This window comes from Syngnathus leptorhynchus, chromosome 3, assembly GCF_054491065.1.
Source record: "Syngnathus leptorhynchus isolate UIUO chromosome 3, UIUO_Slep, whole genome shotgun sequence".
Taxonomy (NCBI): Eukaryota; Metazoa; Chordata; class Actinopteri; order Syngnathiformes; family Syngnathidae; genus Syngnathus; species Syngnathus leptorhynchus.
Genome location: NC_141197.1, coordinates 12,700,459 through 12,715,638, shown reverse-complemented (window position 1 = coordinate 12,715,638; position 15,180 = coordinate 12,700,459). Strand labels below are relative to the sequence as shown.

At 46.8% G+C, this 15,180-nt stretch overlaps 1 protein-coding gene across 1 annotated transcript in view; it reads left to right on the top strand.

Annotated features, from left to right (window-relative positions):
• gse1b (Gse1 coiled-coil protein b) overlaps nt 1-15,180 on the top strand; it is a 119,540-nt gene that overhangs the window by 98,416 nt on the left and 5,944 nt on the right. The window contains exons 3-9 of the mRNA XM_085907997.1: nt 2,628-2,825; nt 8,043-8,251; nt 11,675-11,838; nt 11,964-12,164; nt 13,277-13,444; nt 13,544-13,908; nt 13,996-14,326. Of these exons, the coding sequence (XP_085764123.1) occupies nt 2,628-2,825; nt 8,043-8,251; nt 11,675-11,838; nt 11,964-12,164; nt 13,277-13,444; nt 13,544-13,908; nt 13,996-14,326 (1,636 nt within the window). The remainder of the gene's footprint in view (nt 1-2,627; nt 2,826-8,042; nt 8,252-11,674; nt 11,839-11,963; nt 12,165-13,276; nt 13,445-13,543; nt 13,909-13,995; nt 14,327-15,180) is intronic.

Below are 15,180 nucleotides of genomic sequence, written 5' to 3'. Positions count from 1 at the left end.
TGTGATAAGAACAAGCCGAGGTGTGTTATGATGGGGGGGAGATAGAGCAAGAGCATGTCCTGAAGAACAGAACAGTGCTTTGTCAGAAGGTGGCCTTTGGCTCTGTGCTTCCGAGCGTGAAGCTGTGCCCCAAAGGTAATCCCTTTTCTCTGTCATCTCCCCGGTCTGCCTGCTCCCTCGCTCTTCTGAGAAAAGAGGAGAAGTGGCAGCAGGAAGCCACTAAAATATGACCCATTTGCACCCCTGCAGTGAGAGCAGCACAGACAGGACAGAAACTGAACTTGTAGATCCACTCCACTAGTCTCACCTCGGTCTCACGTAAATACACCATTTACAGTTCGGTGTGGGGAAGTTCCTCTATTTTGTCTGTTTTCCATTGTTTGCAAATGTCACAACAGCTATGACAGACAAAGTATGGCTATAAAGTCAAATTGAGCTGAGCTCATTGTGGGCAATGTTCCTAACACCGTGGTTCCTCGGTGCTCGAGGGCTCGTCACAAGCTGCAACTTGTCTTTTCTTCTCAGAGAGAAGGGGAATTTACCAAACCTTAGTGTTTCCAATTGCATCAATTTGGCCACACACACATTTATTGAGCTCAGGCACACACGCCAAAGGGGTCAGGCGTGGCGAACGGCTGAGCATCTTCCCTCTCTCCCCCTCCCCCAGCTCGCCTTGGCAAGCCATGCATGCCTGTGTCTGGTATCTACAAATGGTTAAGGAATTATAGGTTGAGAGGGGTGGAGGAGGGAGAGTGTGAAGGAGGGAGGTTTATGGGTGGGTGGTGTGGGGTGGCGGCAGGGTGTGTGTGTGTGGGGGGGGGATGGGGTCATGTGACATCGCAGCAGCTGCTAGGCTAAGAATTTCTGTTTTCTCACTCAGAGGGAGAGAGCGAGAACACGGAGGGGAGAGATAGGCAGCGCGTGTGGTGTGTTGCTTTGTTAGATAAGCTCCAAACGGTCTTTGTGAGAGGCAGCGCCAGAGACGGGAAAGCAGGCGGGGAGGGAGAGCAGGCTGGACAGGCAGGCGAGAGGAGATAGATAGACGCGAGGGAGCAACAAAGGCGAGCAAGAAGATGGTGCGCGTCCTCTCCGTGGCCGCCGGTGCGCGCTGGTGCGGGCTGAATGTGAAGATGCAGACATGGGGGATCCAGGCGCTTCCACCCCTTTGTGCAGTAAGGAGCTACAACCACACAGTCTGTTTGGAGGGGGGGAGACAGGAACCGGGGGCCAGACCTCCGGATGTGTGGCTCTGTGTTTGTTTGTCAAGCTTTATGCTCGTCTGTCTCCTTTCACCATGTGGCTTGATGTGTGCCCCCCCCCCTCCCCAGCCTTCTGTTTTGATCACATCGTGCTTTTACTAAATGCTCAGTCAGCCTTCCGCTGACTTCTCCCGCCTTTATGGAATTTCTCTGCCAGAAAGGGGCTTCACTAAGTTGTATTACCGGGCAGGGCAGTCTGTGTGATTGCCGCTTTGCCACTCTCCCAAAAAGCGCAGTGTGTATTGTTCAGCCAGTAGTCATTGTTGACTCCATTATTAATTGTGTACCGGGTTCACATGGAGTGCACCGGGTAACTGGGGGGGTTATAGCCAGGACTATCTGTGAGCTGTTGGGAATGTTTGTCTCTCTCGCTCGCTCGCTCTCTCTCTCTTCCTCATCTATGAATCCACTGCTGAGTGTGTATGTGTCAGACACATGCAGGGTGCCGTGCTGCTCGGCTCCGGAGGGGACACAATCTATTTATAGGCCGCTCAGCCTCCAGAGTAATATATCTCATAAATCCCCTTTGTACAATTGAGTTATTGATATATATATATATTTTTTCCATGTCAGTGTGTCATTTTTTGGGGCTAGCTTTATAAGTACACTAGTATGAATATAGACTGTCCTCTGAAGTGCCCTTTGTGTGTGTGCACGTGGGTGTGCACGCGTGGGTGTGTGTGTTGTCGGAGCATGTAAGACTATCACACGCCCTTCTGGCATTTAGGGATTCCACTGACTGAGAGGCTGTCAACGCGGTGTCACCTTTCAACACACACACACACACACACACACATGCGCACAGGAAGGAAAGGAACCGCCTCCCACTCGTTCTTCCCTTCCAAGTATCCTACATGAGAAATCAGCATTTTCTGTTGTGCTATTGGAGGAAGTGTCATAAATGCATGAACTGTGATAACATGCACAGTTAACGCAGTCGCTTTGATTGTATTGGCACACACGCAGCTCTAACGTTGTGTATTATCTCAACTTTGACCTCAAGCAGACATACAGCCAGACTTTTAGTTCTCGGCTGTGGAAGGTCGACCTGCCCTCGTAACCTCTGACCTTTGACCTTAAACTATACAATGGATGGCCCGCTGGCCCTCACACCACCAATTCCCCTCCGCTGCAGCTGTCGCAGAAACTCAGCTCCAGACTCAAGCGGCTTTTTGTGTTGTTCTTTTTTTTTTTTTTCCCCATCCATTTTGTCTTGCTCATTTATCGTCGTCGTTCAACAGTATATCTAATTTTTGCTAATGTGAGAACCTGTGAATGTTTAAATTTCACTCCTCGTGTTTTCGTCAAGTTTTTCATCAATTCTTCTTTGGATATTAAAATCGTTCTGTTCCTTCTGTTTGTTTGCAGGCATGAGCCATGAGCCAAAGTCACCATCCCTAGGAATGATCTCCACGGCAACCCGTACAACGGCGACGGTCAGCCCTCTTACCCCGTCACCTCTTAACGGCTCCATCGTAGCCAATGGAAGCCCAGCTGCACAGTCGGCTCACTCTGGATTCGCTGCAGCCCTCCGAAAACTGGCAAAACAGGCAGAAGAACCACGAGGTAAAGTCGCCACGGCATCAAATCAGAGCCTCCAGTTTTGTTGTTGCCGTATTTTGTTTGAGATCCTTTTCATGGGCTGTTTGTGCAGCTGAGTACAATATTATTATTTGCAGGCAAGGGATTGGCTAAATTGATGACCCTTAAAAAAAAAAAACCTGCGATGAAGAGGAGACACTGTCGCTCATCCACTCAACGCACTCCCTGTGTGTCCAAATACGTTTCTGTTAACGAGCCAATTCCTTTATTTTTTTGTTGTAGACCGAAATCTTTTCGGTTTGCCATCGAAATACAAGAGAACAGATATTCACAAAATGTGTGAAATTGGATTGTGACAAAACACCAAATTCTCAAAGAAGAAATATTGGAAATGTTGTACTTCAAATAGATTCAAAAGAATAAGACTTAATATTTGAATTGCAGTAAATTGATCTATGTCGTGAAACTATGCCATGAGAGATTATAATCATGCTGCAATAAATTGTGAAATGATTATCTTATCCCAAACGTATTACTAACCACAGCCCATTCCAACTTCCTTTGCAGTGTGACCACTTGGTGACTTTCTTGCTTGCTATCTGGAGTTTATAGAGGGCTGTTATATGTTTGTGTGCGCTCATATCTATCTTTTGTAGAGATGCAGCTCACACTGTTGTCCACCTTTGCGCTGGCTCTTAAATCAGCATCCTGGCTATCCCCAGACACGTTGCTCCCCTGCAGATGATTTATTAAGTGCAGATAGCGCCAGGACGTGGCTCTCATCACCTCCCTCGTGATCTTTCTCCCCTTCATCTCGCTTCACATCCTCAGCCCTGTATGCACGCTCTATTACTTTCTACTTCTGTCTCCCTCCTTAAGAAAAATTCCCCTGCAGAAGCCATTCTTGCTGCCTTTTTTTTTTTTTTGGTCTGCAGCTCATCTTTTTATATGATTTTTTTTTTCTTCTTCTTATCGCTCTGTTTTGCTTTTTAATATCTTCCCCATCCTGCTGCAAAATGGGAATATGTGAATGCCAAGTCAAAGGGTTCTGTCTTTGTCTTTGTTGTACAAAAGGCCACCAGAGAATTGCTGATAAATCCCAAGCACCTTTTTTTTTTTTTTTTTTATTAAACGCCACTTTGCTATTTTGGGGGCCTTGCTGCTGACTGTGCTATCTGGCTGGTCTAGGATGTGATGAGCATGTGCGTCAGCCGTTGGGGCATCTGGGGCAACTTGGTTTAGCTATGACCTCTGGGGTGGGTAGAGGCACGACACCCGTAGAAATGCAGCCACGTCAATCCTTAGCCTGTATTTATAGGAAACATCACCACCACACATGCTTAGTTGTCTTTACCATCTGACCCAATCTCTCACGTCATGGTTAGATGAGCTATTCAGCATATTGGATATGGGATAGCATGATTCATCATCCCATGGCCTTGGAGGACTTTGCTCGGCGCAATCACCGCCGGCAGCTACTCGTTTAAGTATTTGAGCGCCATCGCTGTTCATATGCGCAAGTGCAAACACAAATTATAATGAATAGTTGGGTGTTCTGAGTGCTGTGCTGAAGAGGGGAGGTGATGGATAATGAGCTTCAGAGTGGCACAAAACACACACACACACACACACACACACACACACAAAGCGTTGATAACATGCTGCCTCAAAAAGCCCAGCCCGCTGATACGTGATTAATTAGGCAGATCTGGGTTTAATCCTCGCAGTTGTTTCCTCTCGCACGCTTGTAGACACATCATCAGAATTTCATCACTGGCTTCCTACCAACTGTTGTACCCAGCTTGGAAATAAAGTGACTACAGAGAGAACGAGAGAACAAAGGTGGATAAAGATAGTGAAGTACATTGGCAAGACAAGAAAGATTTGAAAGTAATTAGCAGATTTGTGAAAACCTGAGCTCTTATTCAGATTGCGTGCAAGATGCGTGCATGTTTTGGTGCGCTCGTGTCCGGAGGCTCTCCTTGTTTTTCGGAGCATGCTGGGACAGTGAGGCAGTGTGTCTGTGACCTCTCCATCTGGAACCTGCCTGAAGCTTGTGCTGCCTGGCTGTGCTGTGCATGTATCTTCAAGGCAAAAGCCTCCAGGCTGTGACTGGCGCCGACACACTCACAAACAAGCCCCGTTTGACATCCTCCTCCGTATAACATCACCGGATTTCTTGCGCAACCCTCATCAGTTGCTGCATTTAAGTACACGTGTACAGTTTGGCGAGTCAGTAGAAGTCAGAATGCCCAATTTTCCTCTTTATTTTCATTTGTCATCTATCTTTTCCCTCCTTGGCACAGCATGCGTCACCGTTATTTATTTTTTTAATAGATGAGATCAATGGATGAAGGAACAGACTTCAGCCTATGACATCAGCTTGGTCTGTTGTTTGTCGTAAATATGTGTGCGCATGTGTGGCTTTGCTTGAGCGGTCAAGTGCGGGAGCAGCCCGGGCAGAGTGGAGGCTTATAATAGAGGACACGATCCAGAAAGAAGCCCCACATAAATCAAACAGCCTCAGCCTCCCCTTGCTCTGCCTCACTTCCTCTCTTTTCAAAATCGATTTTCTTATATTGATTTTATAGATCCAATGTACTGAGGAGGGTGTGTTTTCCAAAATAGATCAACATTTTCATGTTTAATGCCGCATGAAACTCAATAAAGTTCCTATTGCTTGCACTCCTTTTTTGACATCATCATTTTGAAGGGGAAGTCTAGTCAAAACATTCTTGACAATAATATGCTATGTGGACCTCTACTAGCCGAAACATGACATTCTGATTAATATTTTGCTTTTGCTATATGAATTCAACAGCAAAATCCAGCCTAAACATGGCGTTCTGATTAATATTTTGCTTTTGATGTATGGATTAAACAGCAAAATCCACCTGCATGTAGTTTGTAGTTTATTGTACAGCGAGCCACATTCACTGTTTGTGTAGATGAAAGAGGAGATGTATATTTTAGCCATGACACCCATTCAGTAGGATTTCAAACAGTGGTCTAGTTCTTGTTTTTGAAATAGAACAGAGGTTGTTGGATATCTGGTCGGTTGTTAAAGGAATTAAAAGGAATGTGTTTATATTTTAGTTGTTATCCGGCTCGCATTTCTCCGCTCACCTGTTGTGCTCCTCTAGCTGTTCACTTAATTATTTAGGCTGCTCTGCATCTTTTCAGCTTTTAACACAGAAAAGGAGGAGGAAACAGAGGAGATGAGAGGAGGGCGGGTTGGGGGAAATAAATGGAGTAGAGGTCTGTTGCTTAGCAGTATAATATCACTGTGATCACCGCTCCCCTCCACTCATCTCTGCCTCGTCCCTCCTTCCAGCTTCGTGTTCCTCCATCTTTGTAGAGCATTGTGTGTGCGTGTGTGTGTGTGGTCAGCGAATAGACGGCGACACAAGAGCTGTATTAAGTGTACCTCCGTTCCCCAGGCTGAGTGGGCAGCTATTGATTGGCAAAGTCTTGCAGGGGAAAGTAATGGCTCTCTGAGGTGAGAGGGGAGGATTAGGCTACTAATTGCCTTTGTGTAGACAAGATATGCCCCCCCCCCCGCCACACACACACACACACACACACACACACACACACACACACAATACGCAGTTTTCTTTTCTGCTCCACCTCTTGCCTCACCTCACACCTCCTTTGCACTCCCTCTCTATTTTCTAGCCCCCCAGTCACCACCTATCTCATTTTTCATTTTTATGTCTCGCCTCACGGTGCTTGCCAGCTACCCACTCCGGCCCCACCGTGCTTTCTAGCATAGATTTTTAGTTTTCTGGACCGTAGTCTAACCTGCCATTATTGATTTCTTCCATTATTCAGCGGTATTAGTCAGAAGGATTAAAATCTGGCAATGATTTGACCACACCCACAATGAGAGGATGTTGTATGTTCAGTTACCACGGTAACCGTCGCTAGGAAGAAACGGTAACGTGAATGAGACCTGTGGTTTTTGTTCTGATTGTGAGAAAGGTGGGGAGGAAGTAGACCTGAAAGTGAAAACGAGTCGGCGTTTTCAACCGCTTTCATGTGTGCGACTGCGTGCGAGATTGTAGACGTTCCAACGACCTGCTTGCAGAATGCAAATGCTCGTGCTTCCGCATCGAAGTGCCGTTGAAATGGTTGTGACCCAGTTTGACTGTCTAATGCTGCGTTTTGGATGAGCCGAGGAGACCCGCTGGACAAGATTATGAAAGAAAGAGTAAGTCTTATCGGGCACCCTGGTGAGAAATCATAGTTATCGGCATACAGACAGATACAGTCGATACGTGTGGTCTCGAAACGGAAACTGCTGTCAAGTGTGAATGTGAGCACACGATTTGGGTGCATTGGGACTACAAAGAGAGAGAGTGAGGAGGAGTGAGCAAAGCGAGGCATGCGACCAGACTGTGACCCTCCGCTCCAGGCATTCCCTGGAGGGTTTTGTTAATGTGACACAAGCCTCGGCACAGCAGAGAAGCTCATTGGGCCAGCTTCTTGCCACCTGTTCTATGTGTGTGCGTACATGCAATGGAATTACAAATCTAGCGGTATGTGGAAGTGTGTACGTTGGCTATGAGTGCTTCACTCTCAAGCAACCTTTTCGCTGTGTTGAGATTGTGGCTCTCGCGACGCTGTGCATTCTAATTACTGTCATTTTATAATTGTGGCCTAGGGCCATACATCTGGCCTTTTATCTGTTGCTGTTGTATTACTACAATCGCCGTTTTGTATTTAGTGTGCAATGGGTGTTTGAACAAATTGTCTTGATCCATGAATTTGGAACAGAAGTGATTAATTTTATTTTTTTTATTTTTTCCCCAAAAAGACAGTTCTGAGAAAGTCCCCCCCCCCCCCCCTTCACTTGAAAAGTAAGAGACATAAAAAAATAATAAACCGCAGCCCAAGCTAAAGTACTTCACAGAACCACTACAGACCTTGTACTTCCCGTTTATTTGATTTGTGATTTTATTTATTTATTTATTAGCGCAAGTTCAATCAACAAATGAGTTAGGCCTGAATTAATTGAACCTTCTGCTGGTTGGATAATCCATGATTAATGGCTTCTCTGCTTAACTACACACATCCTATGCATGTTGCTAAGAACTGTTGATGAATCAAATGCTACATGGGCTCTGGAATCTTTGACAATCAAAATTTGATTGTGTCCATTACTAATCGATTCTCCATGTGTGGAACAGCATCAAATCATCCTTAACGCATTCATTTCTCTTCCCTATCATTCCTTAGCTGCCTCCTCCATCAGCAGTGAATCCTCCCCAGTGTCGTCGCCAGCCACCAACCACAGCTCTCCGGTCAGTACGCCCAAGAGGGGTCCTCTCGGTCCAGGGCCTGTCCTGGTTCCGCCGGCAGGCCACAGCGTGCCAAACACTCCACCCGTCGTCACCATTGCTCCAACCAAGACTAGCAACGGACTCTGGAGGAGCGAGGGACGCCAGGTAAACAAAAAGATCAAATAAAAGAGCTTTGTTCTATTTTTAGCCCTTCTATTTGCTTGTGTGTCATCTAAGCGGCGATGGAGTGTTTATTCTTCAGTTTGCCAGTTAGCACAAGCGTGCGCGTCGTCAGGCTTATGAGGGATTAATGGATTTTTTTTTTCTTTCCGCTGACCTGTTACCCAAGATATTTGTGCTTTTGACATACCTAATGGAGCAAGGAATATTTGCTCGAGTTCACTATCATGGCACTACTTTGCCCCTTTTTCGCGCCCGCTTTGGCCCAATGACTTAAACTCTGCGAGCTGCCCAATGGTCATCAAGGTGATATCCTCCCCTACTTAACCCTCTTGGCCTTGGCGCAGCTTCTGTGAAGTCCATAGCCCTAAGGCTCCTCATCCTCCTCCAAGTACAAGTACTTCCACCTTCCTCACCCACGTAGTCAAGCGCATCCTCTACCTCGTGAGTCCTGATGCAAGGTTGCTGTTACGGAGTGGGGCATTAGAAAGAGGCAGAGAGGGAGCCCTGCTTGCTTTGATAAGGAGTGGATTATGGATTATGGCCTTGCTTTAAGCCTTCTTATCGCAGATCAGGGCTAATGGTGGAGGCCAAGCACACAGTTATGGACAGCACTTGCCCGGTCGGCACCATGCACAAACTGGCCTGGACACTTTGTTTGATGGATTCGAAGGGCTAAGGAGAGAGGAAGGCGATCAGGTACATAGCAAACAGCCATTGAGAAGGTCATGCATTTTGAAATATGCAAGTGCATTCAGGCCATTGTCTTCTCGCCTGCGGACACGCCGCTTCGATCCCTCTCTCAACTTAGCGATGGCTTTTTTATACAAAATAACGCTTGCGGGGTTCAAAGGTTGAACACAGATTGAAGGGGAGGGAGTGTCTTTTGGCGTTCGAGTGTGTCACCATTTCAAGACAGTGAAAGCGAAAGCAGCCTTTCTTCATGAAAATAATCTTGTTTGTTAGCTTATATGTTTATGCGCCTATGCATGAAAGAGGTCAAGCTAGAATGGAAAAGGTCATGTCAACAGGTTTGCGGGGCCTCTGGCAGCTTTGTGGAGCAGAAGAATGACGACGCCGAGGCAATTGATGAGGACAACGGAGCTGGGGTGGGCGAGTGTGTACGTGGATGCGAAAAGAGCGCTATCTGGCTGTGATGCCGCTACTTAAGAGCGCTCAAAGACTCTTGTGGTCATACAGAGCCGTAAGGTCAGAGGGGTCACACAATTCAAAGAAAACGCTTTGCATGAAGGCCGTGGTGTTATCTCTAAATCCCTTTACAGTCTCTAATAAAAGCTTGTTTGTTGCTCTGTTAACATACAATATAAGCACTGCCTTCTATTTAGCGTCCCTTAGATGAGGCAGTCTTTCATGGGGGGGGGGGGGGGGTAATTGCCAAAGCAGTGATGGAAGGAGCGTTTGGTGCGTTGGCATTTTGCTTTAATGACTGCAGGATTCTGCTCCCGCTGCGGCCAGTAATTGCTTTTTAATTGGCAATTCCGATTCAGGGCTTCATCTGAGAGGCGAAAACGAGCACGCTACAATGTGTCGGGTCTCGCAGACGCCGAAGGTTACGGGGCCTGACTCGCTCCGAGGAAGATGGCTGTAAATGGTGTCTTCAAGACTGCGCACGAGTGCGTGCATCCGTGACAAGCCGCTCTTAAAGACAAGTCGGAGGTCAAAGCGTAATGTCTGCAAAGGTGTACGAGTGCCTGGGCGAATGAAGGTGTCTTTCTAATAGGGAATAGAATTTTTCACTCTAGTACAGCTGCTTGTAACTTTGTATAGAAGTAATTGCCCTTTTGCAAACATACAATAATTTCCATAGGGCTGGTTAGCTCATTTCTATTTATACTTCTATGTTCATGCTTTTGTTGTTTCGATGAAATATGATAAGAATGTGCAGTGACAGTGCTAAGGCAATCGCAGGATTGCGGCAGCACGGCCGAGCTTTGATGCATCCTCTTACGAGGGGATTTCTGTGAAATTGGGTGGAAAGGAACAGTCGATTTTGCTGGTCATCATAATCTGGGCATAGCACCAACCAACAGTTACTGAGTCACACTCTCTGTAATATGCAGAATATTGGTTTAAGCCGTTTTCTCTTTAAATTGACCAAGAATCCAGATTCATCATAGAATTGTTTGTCTCTGAATATATATACTTGTGCAGCTGCATAACATTTGGAAAGTTCCAGCTTTAATGGGTTCATGTGACTGATATATAACATCTATGAAGCTTTCTACGTGACCATTTTTGGGATGCAATGTCCTTGTTGTTAAAAAGCATTTGAGAGAGTGAAGCAGCATTGTGTTTCGTGAAGCCCATCAAACAAGGAGCTTACCGTGGAAAAGTGGATTCAAGAGACAAAGAACAATATGGGGAGTGAGCATTTGTGGATGGATGTTGCACGTTTGTGTCAGCTTGGGTCATCGGTTGCGGAAATACAACGCAGAGGGTAATGCCTCACTAAATGGGATTTGTTTTATCAGTTGCCGAGTGCTGTTGCAAGGTTTCTTTCTAATCCTGCCCAGACCAAAGGTTAATTTAGTGGGGGCAAGAAACTATCTTCTCTCCTGCCTTCATTACCGTCCACCCCGCCACCCCTCCCTCCCTTGCTTGTAGTTTCATTTTTTGGGGGAGGGAGAGCTGTTCCTCCTCTCCTCACTATCCCCCCCCCCCCATAAACAGTTTCCTTGTACAATTTACAAAGGTTGCAAGAATCTCTGTTCGGCAATTGCATTTTTTGCCAAAGAGAAACCAAAGCTTTCAGAAAGCGCACTCCCACTCCCACAGCGGGATGCCTTTGTAGCTCTGAAATGGTGCGCGTGTGTGCGCGTACGTACGTGCGTGTGGGTGCCTACCAGCCTGTGTGTGCGTGTGAGTGTGTGTTGTGGAATTGGATAAGTGAGACCAAGCTTGCTGCCAAAGGCAGAGAGGGAGGTGACAGAGATGTAGGATTGACAAGAAACACAGGCAGCGAGATGTTTCGCTTTGGATGTTGCCTTCTCTCTGAAGGGTTTTGTGTGGACGCCGCACACACACATACACAATTCAGGAATTTATTGTTCATGTGTCGGTTATGTATATCGCCACATTCTTATCGATCATAGTAATGACATTTTTTTTTTTTGCTTAGATGTTGTTGTGACTTTCAGCTTGTCCCGCTTGGGGTCGCCTTTGTTCTCCATGCTTTCGTATATCCTCCGAGAAATAATGGAGACTTATTTGCAAGGAAATACTGCATGTGGTTGAGGTGTAAGCAGAGACTGTGAGAGAGCCTGCTGAATCCTAAACAGTCCCCTTTTCCCCCCCTCACAGGATGGGCTCCATCAACACTGACAAGCGTGTCGGTCACATGTCTGCTCAAACAATGAATAAGACTCTCTGGTTGCATCTCTCCCCCAGGCTGATTCCGGGCCTCGTGGGGCCAGCAGGGAACGGCTGGGTGCGGAAGGGACCCTCCCCCAGGAAAAGGGCCCCTCAGTCCCCGCCCACCTGCTGGGAAACCCTTATGCCTTCGGTCTCCCCCCTGGCGCCGTGATGCAGGATTCACGTTTCCAGCCGCTCAAGTGCGTAGCTCCCTGCATGAAATAATTGTGACATTTTCAAATACTATTTGTATTTTGTACGACCGACTTGAGAGAATTGTAATTTCCCCTGAAGTTCAGCTCCCTCTTTTTGATTGTGTTAACAGCCTCCCCAGACAGTTGCCTAATGCCGTGCCGCCTGGTCCTGTACCCGAAGAGTACCTCCGTGGTTTCAGGCCCTATGCCACTACTGAGGATGCACTCCGCATGCCCTCTTTGCCATTGGGCCTGGACCCCGCCACCGCAGCTGCCGCCGCTGCATACTACCATCCCAGCTACTTGCCCCACCCGTCCTTCACCCCGTACAGGTGGGTCTCGTCATACAAACGTTTTGGAGACTGGACATAAAATGTGCAAGCTTATCTTTTTGACTAAAAAAGACTAAACATTTAAAAAAAAAAGACTAAAGGAAACTAAACCTTCAGGGCTTTGCTGTTTAACTTGTTTAGTCCTGAAGTTTTCTCAGTCTGCTGTTTCAATATTAGTTGTTGTTTTCCTTAAAGGGCTACAAATATATGTGTATATGAATATATGTTAGTATTGTTATATTTTCTGTCAACATCTGTTGCTGCACCATTTGTGTTCAAATATACATTGCAAAAGGCATCACTGTTCTAGTATTAGAACAAATCATCAACACTTCAGTCATGTACGAAAAAAGGAGAGCAAGCCCCCGGCCCATTTATAAGGTTTCTATTCAGCTGTATTGAGAAAAAAAAACACGTACAAATTTATTAACACTATCGGATACGCTCGATCTTAATTATCGTCATCGTTGTTTACATTAGTGTAGAACTCCACCGCATCAAATTGAGAGGTGCATAATGTTTTGCTCCTGTCATGTTGTTAAAGGTAGCCTAACCCTCACCAAAACAAATAAACACTGACGAATGATTACAATATCTTCCTTTTAAGAATCTCGATATCTTCTCATGTAGTGTAGACCTTTCCAAGAGCACTTAGTGGTCACTCGGAAAATACCAGCAGCAGAATTTCTTTTCCCAAATGGGATCATTTTGACGCTACATTATGTATGACTGTGTGCGTGTGTATGTTGAAGGGCCCTCCTTGCTTCAGGCCTTCACATAAACTGCGTTCCCCCCTTCCTCCTGTCAGCCTTGCAACATCAGAGAAGTGCAGCATCCATCACATACTGCACTGTAATGGGTTTAATGAGGGGTTGAGCTGTGGATGTCACCGATATACACAAGCGACACACAGTTGTAACATAACACAGACTCTGACAGCTGCTGTGCAGTGATTGAGGCTAGCTGACAGCGTTGCTTTCTTGAGCGATGAAAGACACTCTGGTTCTTCTTTTGAGGAGACAGAAGGACAAAGGTTAATGACAGTGAGTGGTGCGCTCTTCCAAGGCGAGACTGACGCTATTTATTTTGTTCCTGCACCGCTCATCTCCCAGGATGGATGACCCATTCTGCCTCGCCGCTTTGAGGTCACCTTTCTATCCGCTACCAGCAGGGGGCGCTTTACCTCCCATCCATCCATCTGCAGTCCATATGCACTTATCAGGGGTCCGCTACCCTGGAGACTTCACACATCCGTCACTCTCAGCACTGCAGTCTGAAAGGTAAAATTCAATTGACTTGGGCATTTCTTTTTTTTCTTTCTTTCCTTCAAAGCATCCTATTTATTTTACATATGGCCGCACGTCTACTTTTCTCTCAAGGCTTCAGCTGGAGGATGAGCTGCGGCAGCGCGAGAGGGAGCGGGAACGCGAGCGCGAAAAAGAGCGGGAGCGGGAGGCCGAGCGAGAGAAAGAACGGGAGCGCGAAAGGGAGCGGGAGCTGGAACGGGAGCGAGAACGGGAGCGAGAGAGGGAACGAGAGCGGGAACGGGAAAGAGAGAGAGAAAGAGAGAGGGAGAAGGAGAGAGAAAGAGAAAAGGAACTGGAAAAGCAAAAGGAGAGAGCGCAGAGAGAGAAAGAGCTTCAAGCCTCGAAGGCTATGGAGAGCCAGTACCTGGCTGAGCTTCATGCCATGAGAGGGCAGGAAGAGCGAAGCAAGCCAGAAAGACTCACCCCTAATCGGGCTGGTATGTGTCACCGCTGCCATTGCTGAGCCGCCATTTTGTTCCTCAACACTTTTCCACATAAGCAATGATCTTTCTGTTCCTTCACAGATAAAACCAAAGAGCCCCCTCTGCCCGCTCCAAAACCGGTCCCGCCAGGACTCCACTCTGCAATGGTACAATCGCATCACCCAGTCCCAGGTCTAATCTCAGGCCACAGCCTCTTCATGGGGCCCAGTGCTGTGGGGACAGGTCTCCCAACATCCATAATCGCTCCCAGGAACAATGAGGAGGAGAGGTGGTTGGCAAGGCAACGCAAGATACGGCAAGAGAAAGCGGATCGCCAATACCAGGTGTCGGAATTCCGCCAGCAGGTTCTGGAACAGCACCTGGATTTAGGCCGGAATCTCGATGCACCGGAACATAGGACAGACTTGCACAGGTGAGGATCAAACACCCGTCCTTTCCATGTCGGTGCTGACTTGGCGCAATTCATGCAGACACTACGTATTTGTTTATCAGTCTACCTATGCAAAGTCTCGACGGGATGGGCGGCGTGATTTGAAGCAATAAAGTCACCAATTTGACTGCACACAGTGGTGCCCGTGGTTTGAAGCCTCCAAGACTGACGAGCTTTAGAGGGTTGTCTTCAGAAAGGACTGGGGGAAAAAAAAAAGATCAACCTGACAGAAGAATCACATTGACTCTATTTCTGTCCACGCCAGCTTGTGCATCCAACACAGAGACAAGACTGACAGCTATGTTTAGGCGATGATGCAGAGTGCAAAGTGGGGTCCTGATAACTGCTGTTTCATGAGTTGTGGTTGGGAGGGTTTCAGATAGGCAGCTGGTGGGACGGCTAAGCTTCACAAAGGCGCAGTCTTGACTAATCCTGTCAACCTTGTCTGTGCAATAGCAAAAGAATAAGCCTCCTACTTCCTCTTCTTTCTGTTGCAAGGCTGTGTTGGTTGTGTACCTGACAAGAATCTGGGTTGTCGTTAATACTGAGCGAGTAGGTCGGTCGGCAGTCATGCAAATAGTCACAAATGCAATGGGGCTAATCACTCGACCACATCATAGGCTGCAGATTGCAGATAATGCACATTTCGATTCACAGGAACGTAAACAAATAGCTCTAATCTGGCGCCTCTTGTACTACGTTCTGCTTTTGTAAGTGTATGTACAAAATTCAGCAAAGATTTTGTCAGTACTGCTCGTTTTCACAAATTGTGCAAAATGTGGGCTTGTATTTGAAAATGTAACAACAATTATGTCGAATATTTACTCATGCCTCAT